Source organism: Lacerta agilis, chromosome 6, assembly GCF_009819535.1.
Source record: "Lacerta agilis isolate rLacAgi1 chromosome 6, rLacAgi1.pri, whole genome shotgun sequence".
Classification (NCBI taxonomy): domain Eukaryota; kingdom Metazoa; phylum Chordata; class Lepidosauria; order Squamata; family Lacertidae; genus Lacerta; species Lacerta agilis.
In genome coordinates, this window is record NC_046317.1 from 66694120 (window position 1) to 66718925 (window position 24806).

Consider the following 24806-nt stretch of genomic DNA (forward strand, 5'->3'; position numbering starts at 1 on the left):
GGTACATAGTCTATAACAGCAGACAGTACCAGGTGTTTCAAATGGATTACAAGAAAAGCCAGAATGAGCAAATATTGAGTACTTTGGATATAGAACAGTCTCATTCCCAAGCAAGCCAGCTAGAGACAACCCTACGGCAGTATGGTGTATAACTTCCAACTTATTTTTTTCCTCCTGTCTGATACAAACGAAACACGGTTACCAGTGAGAATATTAAAAAAAAAACAGCACCCAGTTCACTTCATACAGCTTAGCCTCAGGCTATTTAAGTGCTAGTGCCCTTTGTGGTCTTTGGCTGCAGGTTTCCACTTTACAAAAATGGTCCCATTTTTAAATATTAAATGTTGCAGGTTGTATTTGCATAGGCGCACAATATTCTCTGGATGGGTCAGAAAAATCCAAATTCGAGTAGGGATGATATTGTTTATAATTCTTCAATGCAATTTTCAAGGATTGTTCATTTTACGGAATAAAACCACGTGTTCATCTGAATTAAGTGAATGAATTTTTAAAAAAATTAATATTAGTATTGATATTATCACTGAATTTGGTCTTCAATAAAAAAATTAAACAATACATATATACTGACAATTATTGTATAGGGCATTCGTTGTCATTCTTTAAATTGAATTTGATGTTTCCCTTTTCTAACCCATGATTTTGGAACTTCTTTCCAGACTCCTCTCACTTTCTGTTTTCAAAGCATGCCCCCAGTTCATCAAGTTTTAAATTACTATTTAACTTTTTTATAAAAAAATCCACTCACAACTGAGAAAACAGACTTCACTGTTCTACTACATCAAGTTTAACATTCTGTTACTACAACATATTCTGTGGTCCTTTGGATCAAAATTTGGAGTCTCCATCTCTTTATGTTTCCTTAAGTATTCAAGAAGAGAGTGCTGCGTTGTTGCTGTTTATGATCATACAAACACATGTTTTGACTTTGGCTTTTTAACATAAAAACAATATCATGTTTGATTTCCAAAAAAAAAAATGGTATGGCCATTTTGAAAAGCAAACAGTAAGGGCACAATTGGCAAACCTGCTGCACTGTGCTGACACAATTTGGCTTTGTGTTGCCCCCCAAACCTGACATGTCCCAATTCAACAACTGTGAGCATTGCTGACAATTGTCAGAGAAGCACCGCAGGCAACCTCTCATTGTAGTGCTTCCTGTGGGTTGCATGGCATTTGAATCCCATGGACTGCCAGCCTGTTAAGATACCATAAGTTTCATATTAATATTAACCATATAGTATACCTTTTCGTTTGGCAACCAAATGTTGCCAAATATTCTCCAAATTGAAAATAAAATGAAAACAAAGATGTGTAATCCATTGCATTGTTCTGTGTAATGAAAAAGTCTTGAGAACAGCAAATAATTGAAGAAAGATCTCAGTGTTTTAAACTAGGAGTAACTTTTACCCAGCATGGAACAGATTAGTTTTTGCCAGTTGATTAACTTCCCAGTAACAACCATGCCCAGCCTGCATCATAATATAATTTTTATAAGACAATAAATATAATACAATTTTAATTAAAAAGTAATATTCTCCTAACTCAGATCCAGGAGATGGTCCACTCAGAAGCCACTTCCTATGAGTCCAACCATCAAGTTCCCCTGATCAATCGAGCAGGGATGTATACCGGTCACATGAGTGCCCTCAGCCAGTCACAGCTGATTTCTCAGATGGGTTTGAGGAGCGGTGTTACCCATGGTTCCCCATCACCCCCCGGAAGCAAATCTGCTACACCATCTCCCTCCAGTTCTACTCAGGAAGAGGAGACAGAATCACATTATAAGGTACGTGCAGCCCTGCCTGTTTTGACAGACGTAGTGTTTGACAGTGGCAGCCAGCCTGCAATGGTGGAAATAATGCGCAGCAGTCAAACTAAAGATATTTTGTTTTTCCTTCAGAGAGAGAGAAGAAGGGAGAGAGAGAGAATAACTAAGGCTGTCTGCAAAGAATATTTCTAAGCTAAGAAATTGGAAGACATGTCAGATTTGCAAATTATATCAAGCACAGTAGTGCTATATTGATGCATATAATAAATAGAGCAATTAAGGTCGCTAATTCAGAAAGAGTCTTTCCCCCCTAAATCTTTTTCTGTCTCACTGAAGATGCCAACTGTATCATTTTGTACTGTCCTTCCAGGTTAGGACTATGACAATAAATGCATGGCTTAGTATCCCCTCACACATGATTTTTGCCAGTTGCAAACATTCTTTTCTGTAGAAGCAAAATTCTCATATTTGTTTGGAGAAAGAAAATGGGAAAACACAGGTATCCAGCTGGGGTTTCAGTTGAGCAGTTTGCCACCTCATCACCAGAATGAAATAACAGAGAAAGCTTTCACTATATTTTAACTCAGATAGGTTTGGGATTTTTTATTTTATTTTATGTAATAATTGTTAAGTTAGTCAGTAAAGCAGAAGGTCTGTTAGGCTTCAGGGGAAATTCTTGCCATTCTGCTTTGGCTAGCAGTCAATAGATTCTGGATGTGTTGATGTTAGTGAGCAGACAAATGGAATGAGTATCTGTAACATAGAAACATTCTGTGAAATAAAAATCCCCTTCGTATTTTAGACTGTGAGGTCATGCTAATATATGTGTGTGTGTGTGTGTGTGTGTGTGTAATCTCAGCCTTGTTTTTTATCCCACATTTCCTAGAGAAACAAACATGTGTAAGAGTAGCTTTTATCTACATACTATATATGGTCAGCCTCTAGGGCTTGCCGATCAGAAGGTCAGCAGTTCAAATCCGTGTGACGGGGTGAGCTCCCATTGCTCTGTCCCAGCTTCTGCCAACCTAGCAGTTTGCATACCAGTGCAAGTAGATAAGCAGGTACCGCTGCAACAGGAAGGTAAATGGCATTTGTGTGCTCTCTGGCAGTCGTCACAGTCCTCCGTGCACCACTAGTGGTTTAGTTATGCTGGCCACATGACCCATAAAGCTGCCTGTGGATAAATGCTGGCTCCCTTGGCTTGAAAAGCTAGATGAGCACTGCACCCCATAGTCACCTTTGACTGGACTTAACCTTTATCTTTGACTTTACCTTTACCTATATTACACATTGTTTATGATCTGTCACAAGTTAAGTCCCCTTAATTTCAGTTGTAATCTGTGGTACATAAAGGTAAAGGTAAATGACCCCTAACAGTTAAGTCCTGTTGCAGACGACTCTGGGGTTGCGGCACTCATCTCACTTTACAGGCCAAGGGAGCTGGTGTTTGTCCACAGACAGTTTTTCCGGGTCATGTGGCCAGCATGACTAAGCCACTTCTGGCGCAACTGAACACCGAAACCAGAGCAGCACACGAAAACGCCGTTTACCTTCCCGCCAGAGCGGTACCTATTTTTCACTTTACACTTTTTGGCATGGCTTTCAAACTGCTAGGTTGGCAGGAGCTGGGACCGACCAACAGAAGCTCACCCCGTTCGAACCGCCGACCTTCTGATCTGCAAGCCCAAGAGGCTCAGTGGTTTAGACCACAGCACCACCTGCGTCCCTCTGTGGTACATAGAAGTGCTTAACTTAGACTAGATTGTGCCCATTGCTTTGATGATTTGGATGTTTAGTTGTGTATCCTGTTATAAGCAGAGTGATTGTTGTCCATAAAATGTGTGCAATATAATTAAGTGATAGATTTCCATTTGGATTCTTCATGCAATGTAACCTGGTTCATATATAATAATCACAGTGCATAGTTTATAGTATAAACTATAGTTGATCACACCAAGAGTTAGCCTTGTGCTACTCCCTCCTTGCCCCTCCCTTTCCACCCTTTGATATCATGGAAAACTATCTGTGATGATGTTAGACGACACACTGAGACTTTTTGCCTCCCCAGCATTGTTTAGAATCAGTCCCACGTGCACAGAAAAAGAGAGGCCATTCTTTGTTTTATAAGCAACACTGAAAGAGCGAAGTGGAAGGAAATAGAGGACAGACCAAAGAGTAGAAAGAAGTCTTAAAGAAAGTTTGTGACTAGTCAGAGTGTTTGTAGCCCTGGACTAAAGTAATCTTGTAAGTAGGAGGAGGTGGAGAGTTGAATGTTTAGAAGGTATTTTGAGGTCTCCTCTTCCATGATTTTAAAGCAGGGATAGGCAACCTGGTGCCACACAGATGTTCTGTACTACAACTCCCATTAACCCTGATCATTGCCCATGCTTACTATGACTGATAGGAGTTATAGTCCAGAACACAGGGTTGTCTAACCCTGCCTTAAAGTCTGGGTAGGGAATTGTAAGTGGCTGCAGAATGGAAATTTTCTGTATATATTAAAGTAAATTTCTACAGTAAAGTTGAATTTGTAACAATAAAGGATAGTTTAGCATATATTTCTGAGAAATAAGTGTCCCTTCCGACAAAAATGAAAACTAGTGATCTTCTAGCACCATCTACAGCATATTTGAAGAAGCCTGCTGGAAATTTCATTGAGAGCTATGAGAACGAAGCAGTTTGCTCCCTTCCTGTAACTTCAGATCCAGAAGACACATAATATGTCATTATAGTCCAGTGGTTCATGTGGCTGAAGAAAAGGCTGTTTCCATTGGGGACCATCGGAGTACAGAAGCAGCAGGAGAGGGCCCTGAACCCTTTTCACATTAACCATTCCCCTGCTCCAGTATGGCCCCCTACCCCAATGGCTTCCTCCTCTCCTTGCATTTTACCTCTTTTAACAAACCACTCTGACACTGGGCCTCTGTCTTGCTAGAATTTGATTTCAGTTTATTGGCTTTCACCCAGTCCATTACTGACTCAGGCACCTCCTGTTTCATATGTCACAGAGAAACAGCTGTGTGTCATCAACATACTGATGACGCTGTGCCTTACCCTTTAAATTCTTCTTTGCAAGATCAATAAACTGACCCAAGAGCCTTTTTTATTCTAAAACAATGTGGCGCCAGTGCTCAAATGTTTCCAGAAATATACTTCAGACACCATGTTCAATGTATTATTGCTCCTTTGTGGTTCATTTTTTACTTTCATTTCTGAATTGCACCAATGAGTACAAATTGCAAGTTAAGCCTTTGGACATTGTTATTTCTATATATGTATTTTGTGCTGTTTGTGTCTTATATGAAAGTTTTTTGTTCAAATAGTCCAAACCAGGGTTGGAGAACCTGTGGTTCTCTATATGTGGTTGGACTGTCAACTCGCAGCAGCCCCAAACAGCATGAGGAATGGTTAGGAATTGTGGGAGTTGCAGCCTAGCAACATCTGAGAGGTCCCAAGTTTCCCACCTCTGATTTAAACAACATGTTGTATTCATTTTTGTGCTATGATATGCTTAAATCTGTCATATCATAATTTCCCCCCCAAACCATTGTTTTAAATTCAGCCAATCGGGTGCAGTGGTGGGTCTGCCATTCCACTCAGCCTTGCCACTCCCAGGTGGGAATTAGAATTGCTGCCATAGTCAACAGTGAAAATTGTTTACCCTCACCTAGTCCTATAAAGTGGTAAAATGTTGTCAGTGAAAATCCTTTCCCTCTAAAAATGCACTGCTTTGGTTATTAATATTGGAATGATCTTTCCTTTGGGAAAAATATTAATTGTAGTCATTGGGCAGTTGAGACATTTGTCCTAGGGCTTTTAATGGCCTTCCAGACAGTTCCACCAATGTTCCTTCCTGTTTTCCTTCTGAAAAAGGTGCTATTTTGTAGGTCTCTGGTGTCTAGAAGGAAAAGAACAAGCTGTGATTGTTGCTTTGTTTGCTGCATTGGTAATATTCTCTATTTGAATTAAGTTTAACTGATGCTTTCATTTTTGTTTTCAGTAAGTTGCTTTGAATGGCAGTAGATGTTTGATTTGAACACGTTTAGCAAAAATATTGGGAGAGTAATCTTGCAGCAAGAAGCTGAATATACACTGTTGCTAGTCTCTATGCCTGTGAGAAACCAGTTGCAGTGTAGGGGGTTGTAGTGATGTTACTAATGGGGAAATGGAGCTGGGAATATCTGTCTGGTAGAATATATGGGCAATCAGGGAATGGGGCAAAGGAGATCCAGAGCCACTCAGGAGAGCAGAGCAGGGCCTCTCTAGACTTCGTAGCTAAGCCCAACCCTGATAAGATTACCCTGTTCTGTGTTTTGGGTATGTCTTCTTAGCTGAAACAAAATATGGGCAATTCTTCTTAGTTAAAACATAGAAATAATTTTGATTATGTTGAGAACTAACAGTGCTGCTAAAAGTCCATTTTTTATTTTTGTTGTGTGCCAGCCTAGTGCGTGAACTTTAATCCATTATTGCTTGATATTCATGGCATGTTATCAGGGACTCAGTGCATTAGCAAATATGACTAGAGTGCTTTGTGCTATAAAGGCTTTTAAGGTCTGGGCTACACTGAATGATGAGTGAACTCTTGCCAGCCCAGTAAAGCTTCAGCAATGATGGGAACCTGACCTACCCTCTGCATGACTTCATGCAATTGACAATTGTTTGCTATACTCTTAAAGTCAGGCTTTAAAAACATGGCAGACATATGCTTGTGCAGTTGCTTTTATCACACTTGTTGTACACACAAAAATGGATGTGGGGGGAGGTTTCTGTTATCAGCAAAAGGATCCAAGATTGTCTTGTATATGTGAATCTAAGAACAAGAGGAGAACAGTGCAAGAAAAGGTCATGACTTCGAGTCATGTAATTCACTGTGGAGGATATTGAAAATTTCAACTCTTTTGGACCATGTGCAGCTTCCTACCAACACTGATGCTTAAGGCTCATCCTCATGTAAATGTTTTTATATACAGGTGAAACTCGAAAAATTAGAATATTGTGGAAAAGTCAGTTTATGTAAGCAATTGTTTTCATTAGCTACTGGAGTTTAATATATGAGATAGACTCATGACATGCAAAGCGAGATATGTCAAGCCTTTGCTTGTTATAATTGTGATGATTATGGCATGCAGCTGATGAAAACCCCAAAGTTGAAATTGTTAACTTGGGGTTCTCATCAGCTGTACGCCATAATAATCACAATTATAACAAATAAAGGCTTGACATACAGTGGTACCTCGAATTACGAATTACTCAACATACGAATTTTTCGACTTACGAATGAAAAAAGTGCCTGCACGCCTACGAATTTTTCGACATCCGAAGGACATCCGATGGTGGTTTTAGGTGGGGTTTACTCGACTTACGAATTTTAGATGCGGTTTACTCGACTTACGAATTTTTCCGAATTTTTCGTTTCCAATGCATTCCTATGGGGAAATCGCTTTTTTAGACTTACGAATTTTTCGACCTACGAATGTGCATTCAGAACGGATTAAATTCATAAGTCAAGGTACCACTGTATCTCACTTTGCATGCCATGAGTCTATCTCATATATTAGTTTCACCTTTTAAGTTGAATTACTGAAAGAAATGAACCTTTCCACAATATTCTAATTTTTCGAGTTTCACCTGTATGCAGAAACACATTGATGTACAAAGACATGTGTATTTTGAAACATGGACTTGCATTTTTCATTCCTGAGCGCATGTTGGGAATAGATATCCTCCCTATTATTTGTGTAAGGATGCCAGAATACACAGTCACAGCCATTTGGATTGTATTAGTGGTATCGAATGGTGTCCATCCACTGATGGAACCTAACCCTATAAGTGGAGCAGAGGAAGAAGAGAATTTTTGGCAGTCACCCTACTGCAACCCCCTGCACTTCACTAAGTCTGCTCTGAGCAGAGTGAGAGAAGTGCAGTGGGGGAATTGCCAGTGATGCCTCCCTCCCCAGTTCCAATGATGGATTCCATCTTTTGGTGGACAGATACCATTGAATACCATCACATGGCTTATTTCTGCATGTGACATAGGTATTGACCACTGTGGTTACAAAGTTAGCATGACTTTCTAAACAAGCCCCCTGGGCAAATCTTCCCAAACCTTTTAATAAGAACACCCAAAGTATGGTAATTTTGCTGTAAATCCATTTACTTATTTGAATTAGTCCTATTAGCCTTGTTGCATTTACTCCTTCAGTAGGAGAACTGGGAATCTATCCACAAAGCTGCATGAGCCCCCACCCTCAATGGCACTGTATTTTCTGCCTGTGGCTTTTACCACTTTAAATCCTGTTTTCACAGAAAAAAACTGTTTCCCCTCCCCCGTCCCGGTTTTCTCTTATTACTCAAGACTTTAGATTCAGTTTTTAATTAATGGTTGCAGAACTGAAAAGGTACGTTTGATAAGTAACATCCACATAATTTAATACTTAATTACCGAATGCAATATGCACTTGGTTTGGTATTTTACTAATTACTTAATTAAATTATTACGAGGGCTGAGCTGAAAGAGGGAGGCTTCTTGAAAACATTTGGAAACTGCAAAAAGGGCCTCCTTTTTTTGATGGCTTTTCACAGGTCAAAAGTATCCAACCACAAGCGAACAACAGAGAACCTACACAATCAACGCTGACACCAAACCCTACATATATTAAGGAAAATAGAAACATAGTCACCCCACCTCACCCATCCCCCCCAACCCACCCACCTCTTTCCCCCCTTCTCTCCCTAATGTCTCAATAACCAAAACCGATTTGTAAAAATGTTACATGGAAAAAATACAAGAGAGACATTGCACACACTTATGTAAATCAAGAAAATCTTCAATTAAAAAAAAACTATCCAACCACAGTGCAAGGTCAGTAGGCTAACTATTTAGAGCAGCAGGGAAGTGTTAGCCAGGTTGCCCTGATAACAGGGCTGACAACAGTGAAGGTGGCTGCAGTGAGCCCCTGGGGCTTGCCCCTCCCCAAATAGCATCATGCTGCCTGTGACTTTATGACTGCCACAACCAGACCTTCTGGGATCCAATGTGGCTGTAGCAAAACTGGGACACTGGCAAAGAAAGCACCAGGCAGCACAGGGCTCTCTCAGATGCCAGCCCAGCATGCAGACACAGCTGGTTTTCATGAGATCCAGTAACAGGTGGAGAGAGGAAGCAGGCTTAAAAAGCCCTGCAGCGTTCAGGGAATTGGGAGACCATGGGAAGAGAGCCTGAAATTAGGGGTTGAACTGCTTCTTGAGGGGAGCCCCCTTTGAAGACTGGCCACCAAGAGATCTCCCCTCCCAGACCCTAAAGAAGATGACCAAAGGCAGATGCTGCCTCCACCGGATCCCATAGGGAGGGTTCTGAGATACCCTCTCCAATGCTCCTATTCCCAAACCCAGCATTTCCCCATAAATTGAGTGGCGTGGCATGGGATTGAAAAGAATCTGCCTGAAAAACACATTTGAGAAACATTGCAAAGTTTTTGGTGAGAGTGGGTTTGGGTTGGTTTACCTTGCCGTCCTAAACAAGGTGGTGAGTTGTTTTTCTTGTAAGATTGTTGGGACTTACACAAGAATATGCTAGTCGCTCTATTCATCAACTACCTCAGGAAAACAGGGAGGGTAAGTCCTCCCTTCACCCCTGAAACACTGTGTTGGGAAGGGAGTATTGGCCAGTATAACCAATAATAACCAATGCTTATCAAGACAAATTACTCTCAGGGATAGTGGGAGAGCTAGACAGGCCTGCTGGGGGAGGTATTTGGGAACTGTGGAAGAAGGAGAACAAATGATTCTCTTTGTTCCATTGCTCCCCTTCTTTTCCTCCTGCAACTCATTTCCCACAACTCAACCCATGATTTCAGAAAGGGCCCACACTTGTTCCACATATTCCTGACCCTGATAATTCTGACTTCTTTTCTTGGAATGCAGCTTTCTCTTAGACCCAAAACTGCTTTCTTTTGTCTCCCCTTTTATTTTCTACAGATACAATTAAAAGCAATATACACCTACATTTTTGTAAAGTAAAACATCAACATTAACTCCACCCCCTCCCTAATAATAGGGTGCACCTTTCACTTTTAAGAAACCAATCCAGTTTCTTTCTTTCGATTAATAGCATTGTGAGTGGGATGAAGGAAAGAGGGAGAGAACTCTTGCATCTTGTTACTAGTGGGCAGCTGTCCACTTGACGAATGCCAGCACACTAAAAATGAGCTTAATGGCCAGTCAGGACTGGGTGAGCAGAGAACATTATTATTCCTGCCCTTCCCACTTTTCTCAGACTGTTCCCAATAAACATGAATTCTTTTACACTCGGCAGGTTTCAAGCACTTTTGGCAGTAGTACTTGCAAAAACCACCCTTGCAGAAGTTTCTCCTGTTGGCTGAGTGACTGACAGACTGACATACTGGATTACTCCCCCCCCCCCTAATGGTTTGGTATTCAGATTTCATTGCGTCCTAACTTTTGAGAGTGCTTTTTTGCCTTCCTTTTTTCAAATTGCATATTCTTGCTAAAGTTTATATCCACTGTACGTAGCAGAGTTGTTGAAGTGCGTAGAGTACCTGCCATCAAGGTGTCAGAAGCAGTTATGAATCCAGCTTCATTCAGAGAAGCCTGTCTGCCCTTTGAGAGCAGCCTCTGCCTTTTTGCACGTATGGTTTTAGGTTGCATTGTGTGCTTAGTAGTTGACTGCAAATGCATCATTTGACTTTACTCTGTTATTTTTCTAGGGAAGTGGGGATTGTGTTGTTGTGTGGTCTTGGTGTTTAGCTACCTATCCGATATTTAAGCATATCTATCTATCTATCTATCTATCTATCTATCTATCTATCTATCTATCTATCATCTATCTATTTCTATTTCTATTTCTGTCTATCTGCAGATCTCTCTCTCTCTCTCTCTCTCTCTCACTCACTCACACACACACACACCCCTCACAAAGTAACAGACTTTATGCAAGGAAACTTGTGTCTAAAAGGGCAATGCAGCCAACGAGTATTATATACATGATTTGGTTGTGGATGTACATTTGTGTCAAAGACCAGAGATAGGTTGCCCCTCTAGTAAGTAGAGTGCTGTTGTGCTCAGGTCTTGCTTTTGGACTTCCCATTGGCAACTGGTTGCCCACTGTAAGAACAGGATGCTAGATTAGATGGGTTGTTGACCTGACCCAACAGCACTCTTCCCATGTTCTTATATTGACAGCACAGATTAATAACGATCTGCACTAGAACTCATTTGTTCCTTTGTTTTTCATAGAATCATAGAATTGTAGAGTTGGAAGGAACCCCGAAGGTCATCTAGAACTAATCAGCAGTTCCACGTGTGCAAAGACTGTTCCCACCCACCCCCAGCATTATCTCTACCACAAGCTAGCTGAAAAAAATAAGCACAAGGCAATAAAGTTATTTGATCTATTTGATTTTAAAGTCACTCTTTCACCCAGTTGAGAGCCCAGAGCCATGTGCAGCATAATTAGACCATCATCTTAAATTAAATTCAAAACTCCATTTAAAATGGAAAGCATGGCATTATGGTACTCTAATTCTACCTGTGCAACTACTGGGTCCCAGGGCACTTGATTCCCAAAGGCCTGGGTGAATAAATAAGGTGAATAGAATCTCACTAGATTCTGAAGGCCAGCAATGGCAATTGTATGTCTCCAAGGAGGACATACCTGGATGCATAATCTATACAGAACTATACAACCAGCTGCAGAATACTTTAAATAAGTAAAGTAAGGGCAAGCTACATGTTATACTTGTAAATTGACTTGGCATAAAGGTGGTAAATAAATGAGGTCAATCGAACTGCATGAGGACCAATCATAATGTAGGTACTCTGCTCCAACCTCTGCTACCAGCGATTTCCTCTATGATACTTTTTTTTAAGTACCAGTGCAAGCTTGTAAATTGTCCATCATCAGTAAGAAATAATAACCCTCCCTTTAAGTGATATGGGGATGGTTGGATCAAACAATTTCCATCCCATGCTGGTTTCACATGGTACCATCTTGCTTGTTTGTGGGCAGACCTTTTAGGAAAATCCACCCAGTTTTTCAAAAGATCCAAGGGCTGTCTCTTTCATTCTTAAGATTTTACAGCTGCCTGCAACAGCTAATACCTCCCCGTGACTGCACGGTTTTCTTTTCCTAAGTGTTTAAAAATACTCCCAGGAAGCCAGTGTACATCATAATACACTTTCCTTTCCTGGGGAATTGTACAAAGTAAAAGATGGCTTCCCCATGTACCTTGCAGTGGTGGTGGGCATCTCTTTCCATTTCTTTTCTTTTTTTGATAGAGTTACAAGGTTGATGGATCAGGGGGATGCTGTGGACATAGTGTATTTTGATACACTATGATATTCTTGCAAGGAAGCTAGTAAAATAGGAGTTGAATGATGCCACTGTTAGGTGGATTTATAGCTGGTTGACCAGCAAACCCAAAGAGTACTCATTCATGGTTCCTCGTCATCCTGGGGGAAAGTGTCAAGTGGGATGCCATGAGGTTCTCTCCTAGGCCCATTGTCGTTCAACGTATTTATAAATGACTTGGATGAAGGAATTGAGGGGGTGCTCATCCAATTTGCAGAACTAGGAGGGATAGCTAATGCTGCAGAAGACAGAATCAGAATTCAAAATGACCTTAATAGATTGGAGAACTGGGCCCAAACGTAGGGACAAATGTAAGGTTCTGCATTTAGGCACAATAGGGAGCAGGTCAGAATAGAGCCCCTTTCCCTGATGTGCTAGTGTTGTTGTTTTGCAGGGACTAATTATATGGTTGCTCATTAAAAATGGCGCACACACCCCTGCAGTCTGACATAGCACAGTGCAGTTTTACCCCTTCAGGATTCTGTCACCTCCTCCTGCTATATTCCTGGACCTTATAAAAAGGACTGTCAGATGGTGAAAATTTCAATGATCTTAAAGCTGGACTTGATGTGTCTGGGGGAAAAAGAAAAGGGAAAGATGTTTAAACTTCTGTCAGTAGGTTATGGTGAAATGTATGAACTGTTGAATGAAACCTGCAGTGATTTGGAAATGACTACAGAGATCACAGGCAGAAAAAGAGTGAGAGGGGTTGGTTAGTGAGAGAAACTTGAAATTCCCCAGGGAGATGTTTTGCCAGAGTCGCTGAGGGAGATTACAGGTCCGTGGGGGAAAGCAGAGGAGAAGAAATATCTGATATTTCTTGCAAACATTGTTGCTTTTGATCTTTAGCCTTGACGTTCGCAACAGAGAGTGAAAGAAAGCATTGCTACACCCACACAGAAAGCAGTTTTGACATTTGTAAATCTCGGCAACATAGAGGCAAGTGAAAAAAAATTGCAGAGTGATGCTGGAGAACAGGGAAGGTTAAAGTTCAGTGCCAAGGCATAGCTGGAATAGAACTCATTGACTGCTGCTTAGAAATGAGAAATGAAAGGGCCTCTCTCCCTCTCTTTTACTCACACGCGCAAACACGCCCCTTATTCACAGTGTTGGTGCAAGTTCTCAGCCCACAGGCTGCGAAGAATCCTAACGTAGCTGATGCAGGGAGCCATGTAAACAGAGCCTGGGCTTCACTGTGGGGAGGACATGCTCAACTAACCTAATCATTACTGTCTCTGGAGAAGTGACAATATGAGCAGCAAAGAGTGTCGCAAACCCATTAATCAGACTTTGAGGAGGGCTTTGATACGATATACAGCTCTAAAAAATGTGAGCAAGGTTAACAGTACAATATGAATTATTATTATTTATTCCTACAGCAGTTTCAGTGTCCGAGATGTTCATTGCAGAATAACACAGGCAACAAAGACAGGCCCTTACCTGCAAATCAATGGCAAGATCTTAAAAAATGCAGGGGGCCGGCAAAAGAGGCAGGCTAGATTTGAGGGGAGATTACTGAGCATTTTCTCCCAAAATGTCCACACTATTACCTGTGGGAAGGACCACAGCTTGGTGATAAGAGTGCACACTCTGCATGCAGGATGCCCAACATCTCCAAAAAGGGCTGGGAATGATTTGTGCCTGAAAACTCTGAAGAGTTTCTGCCAGTCAGTGTAGACAATATTGAACTAGATAGACCAATGGTCTGACTTTGTATATGGCAGTTCCTACAATGCCACCAAAGTCTGCCATTCCCTAGCTTGGAATGTGAACTTTACATCACCCAGGTTTCTTCCCCAGTTAGGACTGTAATATGAGCTGAAGATAACTCCCTCCTTCCCATGCCTCAGTCGCTCACCCCCTTTAGCCATTCACTTACCTATGATTTCCCTTTTCCCTTACTTGGTTGCTGTAGCAGCAGGTTGCTCTTCCTTTCCCCCTTCTTGGATGCACATTTACCACAGTAAATATGATCACTGCCCCATTAAATGATGGCTTACGTATGTGAATGAGCCATCCCTGACCAAACTGTTCAGAAAGAATGTTTATATTAGCCCTTTTTAGATGTTCTGCATCTAAAGTCAAGTAAATGTATGAGAGGGGCAGTAGGGAAGAGCTGCACACCCACTGCTGTCCTGGTTACCCTCCATGAATTGAAGGATGAACACCTGAAGCAGTAGGGAGTTTCCCCTGCTCATTGTTTTCCTAGTTTTCCCAGGTTCTAAAACATGGGGAGTCTCCATGAGTACAGCAGACTCCCCACTTTAAAATGGTGACCGGGGATTGGAGCTAGCTTGGTGGTCCTCACTGCCCTCCCATTCTTCCTTAAGTCAGCTGTAGGGCACCTGAAGAGAGGTATTATTATCTTATGCAACTTGAGCCATAAGGACTTCCCAATGAAGCAAATTCATAAATCCAGCTGCTGCACAATAAATCAAATAATACTCATGCATGTGTGAACCTACCCTTAGCATAACAACAAAAGTGGTGGCACTCAGAACTACTTGCAGTAGTTTGTATAAAGATCAAGTATGGGATAGTAAAGATGTCAAAAATTCAGAATTGTGAATGGAGCATCTATAAAAGGAATCATAAGCCTTTCTTTACTTAGTGGCGTCATACTTAAGAACGGAAGATCACAAGCAACTATACGGAAGGCTACTGATAAGGGTTCTTAGTTTTTTGAGTCGTTGGCTACCTTCCCTATCATTCCAAGTTGACTTGAATTTTTATCTGAACCAGGACTGAACTGAATGGTGATAATTAACAATTCCGTCTTGACTTTTGACAGGTAACTGGAGAGAAGAGACCACTAACAGATTTGGGCAAAAAGCCCAAAAACCAAAAGAAGAAGAAAAAGAAGGATCCCAATGAACCCCAGAAGCCAGTGTCAGCTTATGCCCTGTTTTTCAGAGATACACAAGCCGCTATCAAAGGACAAAACCCCAATGCTACCTTTGGGGATGTATCAAAAATTGTTGCATCGATGTGGGACAGTTTAGGAGAAGAACAAAAGCAGGTAAATTCCTTGTCCACCTTACCACTGAAAGTTAGTATGTTTGTTTTTCTTGATGATGCTATGTTTTTGTTTTTTTTAGAAAAGAAAAAAATATCTGCACTGTTTTTTGTTCGATTTTGCTGTGGTTTATTTATTTATTTAATTAATTGGTATACTGGCCTTCATCCATAGATATCAAGGCAGTTCAGTGCATAAAAATACAAGGTGTTCTTTAACAATAAGTTACCAGTTTATCTTTTCTTCTTCAAAGCTAGGACTTCAACAAAAGCTTGCCTGAAAAACAACTACAACTCAGGGTATTGCAAACATTGGTAAAGATAGTATATATCCCTTATTCACCCAGTAGATCACAGCAGTCTGTGGGAGTGTTTCTCCTTCAAGTTTCAAAGACCTCCAGTGCTCACCCCAGTAACAGCTACTGGAAATGTAAAGATGGATGACTAGTGCAGAGAAATAGGCCTGTCTCCACCCACCTGCTTTGCAGTGAATAACTTCGTATCTATTTCATATTACCATGTTGTGGTTATCATCTAAATGTATTTTTCCTAGTTTTGCTTATTCGTAATTTTGAGAGGACATAAGATAGTGCAGGAGTAGCAGCATGGTAATAATAATAATAATTTATTTGTACCCCGCCCATATGGCTGAGCTTCCCCAGCCACTGGTACCTTCCAGCTGAACTACAACTTCTCTCATCATCCCTGACTACTGGCCATACTAACATGGGCTGATGAAAGTGGTAGTCCAACAACATCTAAAGGGCACCACGTTGCCTATCCCTGAGGCTACTATCTCTATGCACCAGTTGTGCTTAGGCTTTGAACAAGGCTAGAGAGTCTTAATATCTGAAAGTCAGATTATTCAAGAAATCTTCCACTCACCCCATGGATACGGGTAGCAGCATTTCTGGGCTGAAAATCTCTAATTGGTAATTTCATCCGTTTAGTTTCAGTGACCAACTGTCCTTAATGACAACTTTTGTGCTTTCTGGTGGTTGCAATGAACTTAAGCCTGCCAAAAGAAAAAGAGCAGGCATATGAGACTCAAATACTCCCTGACAGTTTAGAACCTCCCACTGGAAGAGTTCCAGGTGGTTAGATCTACGAAAGGAGAAGCAGGTGGAGAAACCAATTTAAATTAAAATGTGTTTGAAAATGGTTCTGCATTTTATATTGTTTTGCGTAGGTGACAAGTACCATGAATATGTTTAACTTTAATGAGGCCAATGTCTTTCTTTTTTAATTCTGATGTAGTTTTCTAACTTTCTGTGCTTTTATAGCTCACTTGAATGGAGCATTGATGATTGCTCCATTACTCTTTGCCTGTGTACAGCAGATGATTGTTTATGTAGAGCAGCATAGGGCTATCCTCCCCGCTTACTGATGCCTTGGCACTAGACCCTTTAATATAGTACTATAAACTTGATAACCTTATAAACACCAGAGAGGACCTCATTTCAGGGGATAAGTCCTTTATCAGATCCCTAATTGCAACCCTTTCCCGTGGTCATATGAAATGCAAGTCAGCAAAGCAAGTAAAAAGGGACTAAAGTAAAGCTCAGATTGCATCGGGTCTGGTGAATTTCTAAAAGAATTATTGGATGTTTCATTCTTGAACGTGCTGGAAGGAAATGGGGTGGGGAAAATGTGACCTACCAAAGGTTGTTGGACTGTGACTTCCATTAGCCCCCCCCCCCCATTATCAGAGTTGTAGTCCATCAACTTATAGAGGACCACAGATTCCCATGCCATCTGCTGGTGGGAGAGATTGAGCATAGTCCAAGGAAAAGTGGATTTTGAAGAGTAAGAAGCATAAAGGGCTACAAGAAAGCAGATGCCTTTTACCTGCTTCGAAACAATTTTAAAAAGCTGCTTCAGACATGGCAGATGGTAGTTACTAAGCATTTCAGAGGCACAGTCTAAGTCACTAAAGCAATCTTACATGCATGTTTTACAGTAGCACATGTAAAAGTTATGAACGTATTGTATATATTCCCTCTTTTAGTCTGTCTTGCTTCTTTTGCTAAAGTCATATAAAGCTATATACTCTGTGGGCATATTTCTGCAGTGCGGTTGATCTCTGTTTTTTGGCGCACTGAGATCTGGATTGTGTAGAAGGAATAATAGATTAGTTCCTGGATGGCTTTGCTTTTGATTTGTCTGGGATTAGCATTTGACATTTGATCCCTTCATCCTATCCCTAATTGAACATTATTCCCTCCACACAATTAAGTTCACATGGAAAGAGTGGTGCTGTACGCACTGTCCCCAGGCAAGGTATAGCTCACCACCATCCTGTCCACACATTCTGGGCTGGTCCACGAAAGGAACCCTTCTAAGCATGCATGTGCTCTCTCCATAAAGTCATAAAATTGTTTTTCTGTTGTGACTCACCCTGGGATCTTTGGATGAGAGGTGGCATACAAATATAATAATTAGAAAATGGAGTTGGAAGGGACCCCAGGGGTCATGTAGTCCCATGTAGTCCAACCCCCTGCAATGCAGGAATCAGGACTATGTAATACGCTTTAAAACCTTGAGTGAACAAGAGTCTGCCATCTTCTGCAGTAGTCCATTCTTACTGTTACAATGTTCTTAGTAATGTTTAGTTAGAATCTCCTTTCTTGTAAATTGAATCCGTTGGTTTGCTTGCTCCATCTTCCATGCTTATGATTGTGCAGAATTCCCAACCACGAAAAGAACACATGCATGTTCAGAATGCTTTCCTTTTTGCAGGCAAGCTCCAAATGTGGACAGGAGGCAGCATGCTTGGCTGGGCTCTCTCTCTCTATCCCTCCACAATCTTGATCATGTGGAGTGAATAACAGGATGGCAGAACACAGAGAGTGCTTTCTGGACTTTCTTGACCAATAAGCTTGGTTACGAAGGAGCTTGTGACTAGGAATATGTTTCATAGTTGGATAAGATACAAGCTTCAGCCTGGCACCTTCCAACCCCTTTGCATTTTTGTGGAGAGGGGATTATTGGTAGGGCTGGGAGTCATAGAGTTTACCTGCAATTCCTTTGTCACTGGAAATGCACGCAGCCCTTGCTGGAGTGGCAAGGGATGCTGATGACTAGTGGGAGATGGGCAATCTCCTTATTTTCACGGGATGTCTCCCTGAGATTACTCTTCCGGAAGTTTGTTTGATCTTTGTTTTGTCCAAGGCCTGATTCACACAACCATGTCCATCTTATGGTAACATGCAATAACCACACAGCTCAACTGATCACAGCATAGGTTGTGCTTTGCATGCAGAAGATCCCAGGTTCAGTCCCCACATCTCCAGTTAAAAGGAGCCAGAGGCAGTGTGTTGTAGAAGTTGGAGCATTGGTCATAGACCTGTGTTCCTATAACTGCTCTTACCCTGAAGCTTATTGGGTAACCTGGGGGTTTATTCAACCAAACCTACCTTGCAGGAATGTTATTAGTATAAAAGCAGGACATTTATGTCACCCTGAACTCTGTGGAGGAAGGGTGGGATAAAATGTGATAAAATAGTAACAAAGATGGAAGACCTGAGACCTTTGAGAGCTACTGCCAGTAGATGATAGTGCCATACAAAGGCCAGTGGTCTGGCTCAGTATGAAGTAGCTTTTCATGCAGCTGTCAATGATTTTCTTGCCATGTGAGCAGAGAACTTGCCACATGGGTAAACCCAACATCAGCTGATTAGGAGAACTGGCTTCTTTATAAGTGAAGAGACCTTGAACCATTATCCATTTGTTTAGGAAGGCTTGATATAAAACAGTTTTGAGAACTTCCTTTGGAAGCAGCTGGTTTTCAGCAACTGGGTTTCTGCTTTTATAAATTTATTTTGAGATTTATTTGTTTGTAGTTTAATCACTACAAGTTTAATCACCTGAGCAATCTTTGCAGATTAACTGCTAACTTATTGTACCTAGTTTGCTGGATTAGCAGTCATAGAAATTCTGCTTAATTGTCATGAAGACAGAAAAAGACAAGTGGTCAGGAACCCAGGGCTTGGAACACAGAAGATTAGAGTCGATGTCTTGTCGAGTCATGCATATTGGATGTCAGCTGATTTTTCATCAGCACAATTTCATTTGGCATGGCAGTCACTTAAGCAGCCCCATATAAATTTCACTCTGCAGTGCACCACTATTCACACTGTTCACTGTCTACAGGCTAACAAAGGGAAAGTCCATAGAGTTCTCTCTTTCCTCTTGCAGCCATGATTAGTCTACAGCTTGGCAAGCCAGGGCGCTTAATGTTTCCCTACAGCTGGCTGGGTGTTAGATATGTATTATTTTGATGTGCACTAAACCAGGCACTGCTACAAACTGTTCAGCACACAGAGGGTTAAGTTTTTTTGCGGGCTGCTAAATGGCTGCATACACTTGAAGTATCAAAGCCAGAGAGGTTTATGTGCTTTGGAACAGGTGCTGCTGCTCCCACAAAGCAAATTTACTTTCCTCCCAGTGAGGAAGTAAACAAAGTGAAGCTGGCTTCTTCTTCATCGCAGCTTTATTATTTTAGTTTAGTTCTTGCTCACATTTATGACAAAGCAAACCTAGAGAGGAAAACCTCATCTTTTCTTTTTTCCCTAATGCAAAGGGTGTGTGTGTGTAAAATAACAATAATAACGCAGGGCTGTGTTCGATGCTGCCGCCTTTTGTCTGCCTTTTTGCCAAGATTGTCTCTCCAATATTTTTGTTTGTCAATTGTGCCTTCTGTCATATCATTCCTTTTTCTTCTTCTCTTCCCAGCCTCTTTCACAATGAATCTTCATTTTCTCGCTGACACACTTATATCTAAATTCCTCATTTCCTGCCTTTTTTTTATTTATATCTGTTGCTTGGTGATTTGATCATGCTGTGGAATACAGGATTAGCAATCTCCCCGTCCTTGGGTTTTCATCAAGGACACCTGTTCTGCAAGTTGCACAGTTTCCTCCCTCGCCTTAACCCTTTCAAGCATTAGTCTTACTCTGCACAAATGGGGACGGGGGGGGGGGGAGGGGAGGGTGGGAGCTCCCAACTTTGAATGCCTTCGCTACTCTGCCTCTGTGCTTTTGAGTACATTATAATATTCATTCTTTACCAGCTGGCATAGCCTTTCCTAAGAGGCTTACACAGGAATCTAAAGGATGTGCCAGTGAAGAAAAAAATAATAATTATTATTATATTACTCTTTGAACTTTACAGATATTTTAGCAGCTGTTCCTGTAGAGATAGTTTGTATTTGACTAAAAAATAAAATGCTAATTCAGCTGTTATCATCCAGCGAAGTACCTGCCCCAAGTAATCTGCTTTCAGCTCCCTGCTTCCTCTTTAAAAGCTCACAGAATGCCTTGCCACAATGTGTATTTCCTCTGCCTTAAAACAAATCTCTCCCTAAATTCGCAATGATACCAAGTAGACTGATTTGACATTAGCAGTAGCAGATCTTAATTCTAGATTGAAATAAAGTCATCTAATCAGACAAATACGACTCCGCCCTGCTCTGGACAAGAAATAGGGGTTTATTTTACTTTTATTTATTTATTTTAGTGCCAACTGTCGTAAGCAGAAATCAAGAGGCTTATAACTGGTTAACAGTAGCACCATCTAGAGGAACTGGGACTGTCCAAATCTGTTCCAAGGTGTCTTGACTAGCTTGGCTTCAGCTTATAGCAATGACCACAGCTCTGTCCACCATTATAATATGGGTATATTTCATTGAAATTGGATAGATGATGCCAATATCTGCTAACCCAAGCCTTAAGATCTCCTGGTGGTCATTTAATTACTTATCAGCTTTTTAATTCTCTGGTAATTCTGAGGTTTCTGCCTACAGTTCTCACTCTCTCCTAATATTACTTCCTATATATGGAAAAAAAAATGGACAAATGTCTGTTAGTCCACCCTTTCTTTAATAACTGGAGCTATCCCCAAGTCTTTGCCTGCCTATTTCTTATATTTGGCAACACCTAGATGTGATGATTTGATTCTCCTTAATGCTTTTCACCAAGTGACAGGCACATCTTGCTTTGACACCTTTTCCCCCAAAGGCTCCGAGCTATTTATCTGTATTGATGGAGTCGACCATTTCTGACTATTTCATTTTTCTCCTTTAATGCGAACCAACTCACTCTGACTGTGTACCCTGACACTGAACTTCCAATTGTTCATCATTGCTCATCCTGCATCACTTACATGAGATTATTAAAACACCAGGGCATTTACACTTTATGCTTCCTTCCCCCCCCCCCCCTATATATGGTCTGTCTTTCTAGTTAACTCTTTTAACTGCTGTGAAAAACAGAAAACCACCATTACTGTAAATGGTGAGGGCAGGGGAAATGTTTAGCTTCTGCCTCCATTCTGGCAATGCAGCAAGCACGTCATGGCTCAGTTTGGACATAATGCTCAACCATATTTTAGCGCTATAAAGACGAGCTTGCACATGCCTTGTGCTTGCAAGCTCTCTCCTCTTCCCCACACATGCAAGGGGGAGATCAGAAAATTTAGAATTAACCACAGTCCTCTGTGACATCTGAACTACGTAAACTGTGATTTGTTGCAAGTATCATGATTTTTAAACGGCCAAAGATTGAACTGTGGTTTGAGATTCCAGTCTGTTAACAAATCAGAGTTAGTTTACAACTTGATGTCACCTCAATCCATGTTCCTAGATCCAAGTTTGTTGAGGCAATACAAATGTGGAGATTGGGAGGGTCATTTCTGGGTGAAAATTGGTAGGAAATGTGAGGGATAGTTATCCTTCTCCCTCTCCTAGTCAGTTCTATTTCCAGACTTTCCAGAAGCCAGGGAGTTACTATGTCCCTGTATTAATGTTACAAGTCAAACAGAGGGTTGGGTGCCACTTATTTGCATTGAAATTAGCATTGCCATATGGATTTTGCCAGGATTTTGGATGTGCCACCTGGTTCCCAGTTTGATTTGATTTTCTTTAGCCCAGTGTATACCCTCAGAGAGCTGGAGATACAAATATAGTCCGCAGGCAATATTCTGCCCAACTGTGTAGTGAGAAACCAGCCTTCTCTCGCCCCCCCATTGTTCTTTGCTAATGAAGGAAGTCACTACTGTGACTGACATGAAAGGGGAACAATGAGATCCTGGTCATACTCACAGAGGTAGAAGAACACTAAGTTACAAATTGTCCCTTGAAATGTCTGGAAATTGAATTTCCTGTTTCCTTTCAAAGCTTTTACTCCCCACCCCCTCCACCAGCTCTCACCTCTGCCCATACAAAACAGTGGAGAAATCCAAAACTTCAGCATATGATTGCCAGCTACATGGCCCCCACCACTACCAAGCAAGGGTAGCATCAGAAATGTTTCTTGGAACATTTTCCGTGCTTCCAGCTGTGTGCTATAATACTAAACTAGGAATGGTGGGAACTGTTTCTTCCATTACTATATAATAGCTGATTGAAAAGTATTGTTTGCGAGTTGTGACAGCACTCATCCATTCATTTCCAGACTACTTCTCCCAAGGCTCTGGTACTACTGGGCTTATCCCAGAAATATCCTAAAACCATTCTGCATATCTTGTCAATCACCACATTCTGCAGTAGTGCCTTTAGGTATGCTTACTGACAGCTAGTTTTATTTAAATGATAACTTCAGAGTGATTCCCATTTACAAGATACCACTCATTTTTACATTTGCAAGCCTCAAATTTATTACTTCTAGCTCAAAGTAGCCTGGAGCAATGCAAGGCCATTTAATTATGCTGATACTGCTTTTCTTGATAGGTTTTTCCCCTATTGCTGCAAAAGATATGGCCATGGCTACTGAAAAGGTCCATAACCCAATGGTAGACAGCATGCTGTGCATGTAGAAGATCCCAGTCTCAGTCCTGGGCATCTGCAGGTAGAGCTGGGAAATGGTCCCCTCTGAAACCACTGCTTAAAACTTACACAAGAGCCCATTACTCATGTTCAGGGAGGCACCATAACTCAGGACCCAGAAGGTGCAACACCTGGTATCTCTAGTTAATAAAAGGATCAGGTAGCAAGTGATACGAAATACTTCTGCCTGAAACCATAGAGCGTTTCTGCCAATCAAAAAATCCAATACTGAGCTAGCTGGACAAATAATCTGTCGCGGTATAAGGTGATTTCCTATTTCCCTTTAGGGCAAGGCCTGCAGCTCAGTGGTTGAATGTGTGCTTTACATGCTGAAGACCCCAGATTCAATCTCTCATTTTGGGCTGGCTGAGCCCCCTGTCTGATTGTTTGTTGCTGTGTTCATATAAACTGAACAGGGTACATCCAAGTAACCACTTGGCTTCTGCACTGTTTAGACTTGAATGACTCCTTTATGTACACTTCCGCCAGCGAGAACTCAGAGTGCGCCTCAGTTTTCTGTGTAGATGAACTCCAGAGGAATATGCATGTTAGCAGAAAGAGCACACCTCTATGAATCCTACATCATGCATGTTATAGAGTCATGGCTAAGAGACTGGGGCTCGTATCCAGTGTAGGGCTAAGTAACTGTCCTATCCATGCAAAGATTTCCACTTGTGCAATTGGACTCCCCCCACCCCTGCTTTTCCTGTGCGTGTTCTGCAGCCCTCCCCAAATCTGCTCCTGAGGCTTGGGGGGGAAAGCCAGAACAGGTTTAGGGAGTACACAGGGGTGTGTGTGTGGGGGGGAGGAATAGGGGGAAGTCCTGTTGTCCAAGTGCGCTCTTTGCATTCATGGGATGATACAAATGTCAATCATGAGTAGCAATCGCCTGTAAAAGCTAAATTCACAATTGAGCGGTTAGTCTCTAAGGATCCACCGCACTTCTTTTGACTTCTACTTAGAGGTGGAAGAGCTTCTGCTTTGTTCAACATTAGCACGAACTGTTCTTGAGTTCACTCTTCTTTGAATATTTCCAAGGATAATTAAATGCTGTTACTTCGTCTTCAGTTTGATCCTCCTTTCTCTCTTGGAACAAACTAAGGTTCTGAATTGTCCCTTGTGTAAAATGCTAGAAGGGGAAATGTCTGAAAGTTTACTTGCTCATGCAGCATCTCTGGTTCCTGCAGTATCGCTCCACAACTGCGTGTGGTACTCTGCTACGACGAGGTTAAAGAGGAGAGTCACGTTTGTTTATTTCATGAATCTCACTTCCCATGAGGCATTCCAGAGCTATTTAAAATACAGGAATAGCACATTAGAATCATAAAATTATAGAGTTGGAAGGAACCCCCAAGGGTCATCTAGTCCAGCCCTCTGCAATGCAGGAAACTCCATCCCCTATTCAATTTGAAACCATACCAGACCCTGTTTAGCTTTGCAAATGTGCTAGCAGGTGTTTTTTTACTGCACCACTAAAACAGTTACATATGTAAAAACAGTTACAACAATTCCATATGCAGTAATTTATATATATTACGTGGTGTGTTTGTGTGTTTATAACAAGTAATTTGGGGAGAGAGCAGCTTGCCTTCTGAAACTGTTTGTGGGCAGGAGCGATCAAGCCTGAGGGCGATAAAAGCTACCGCTACATTTATCATAGAGGTGGGTCACAGGCTTTTGGGGACATCTTTTGGAGGGCCATGTGTCACTGGTGCAGGGGGCCAGAGGAAAAAGTGGGTGAAACAACAAATTAAATATTACCTTTGTGCAGTGGGCTTGTTTCTGCAAACAGTTGCACATCCTTCTCT

General features: G+C 41.4%; 1 protein-coding gene across 8 annotated transcripts in view; it reads left to right on the forward strand.

The window, feature by feature from the left end:
- TOX2 (TOX high mobility group box family member 2) overlaps positions 1 to 24806 on the forward strand; it is a 230275-nt gene that overhangs the window by 176033 nt on the left and 29436 nt on the right. For 6 of the 8 annotated variants that reach the window (XM_033153266.1, XM_033153270.1, XM_033153269.1 and 3 more), the window contains 2 exons: positions 1568 to 1807; positions 14953 to 15180. In XM_033153266.1, the coding sequence (XP_033009157.1) occupies positions 1568 to 1807; positions 14953 to 15180 (468 nt within the window). The remainder of the gene's footprint in view (positions 1 to 1567; positions 1808 to 14952; positions 15181 to 24806) is intronic. The other 2 variants (XM_033153272.1, XM_033153273.1) reach the window with 1 other exon arrangement.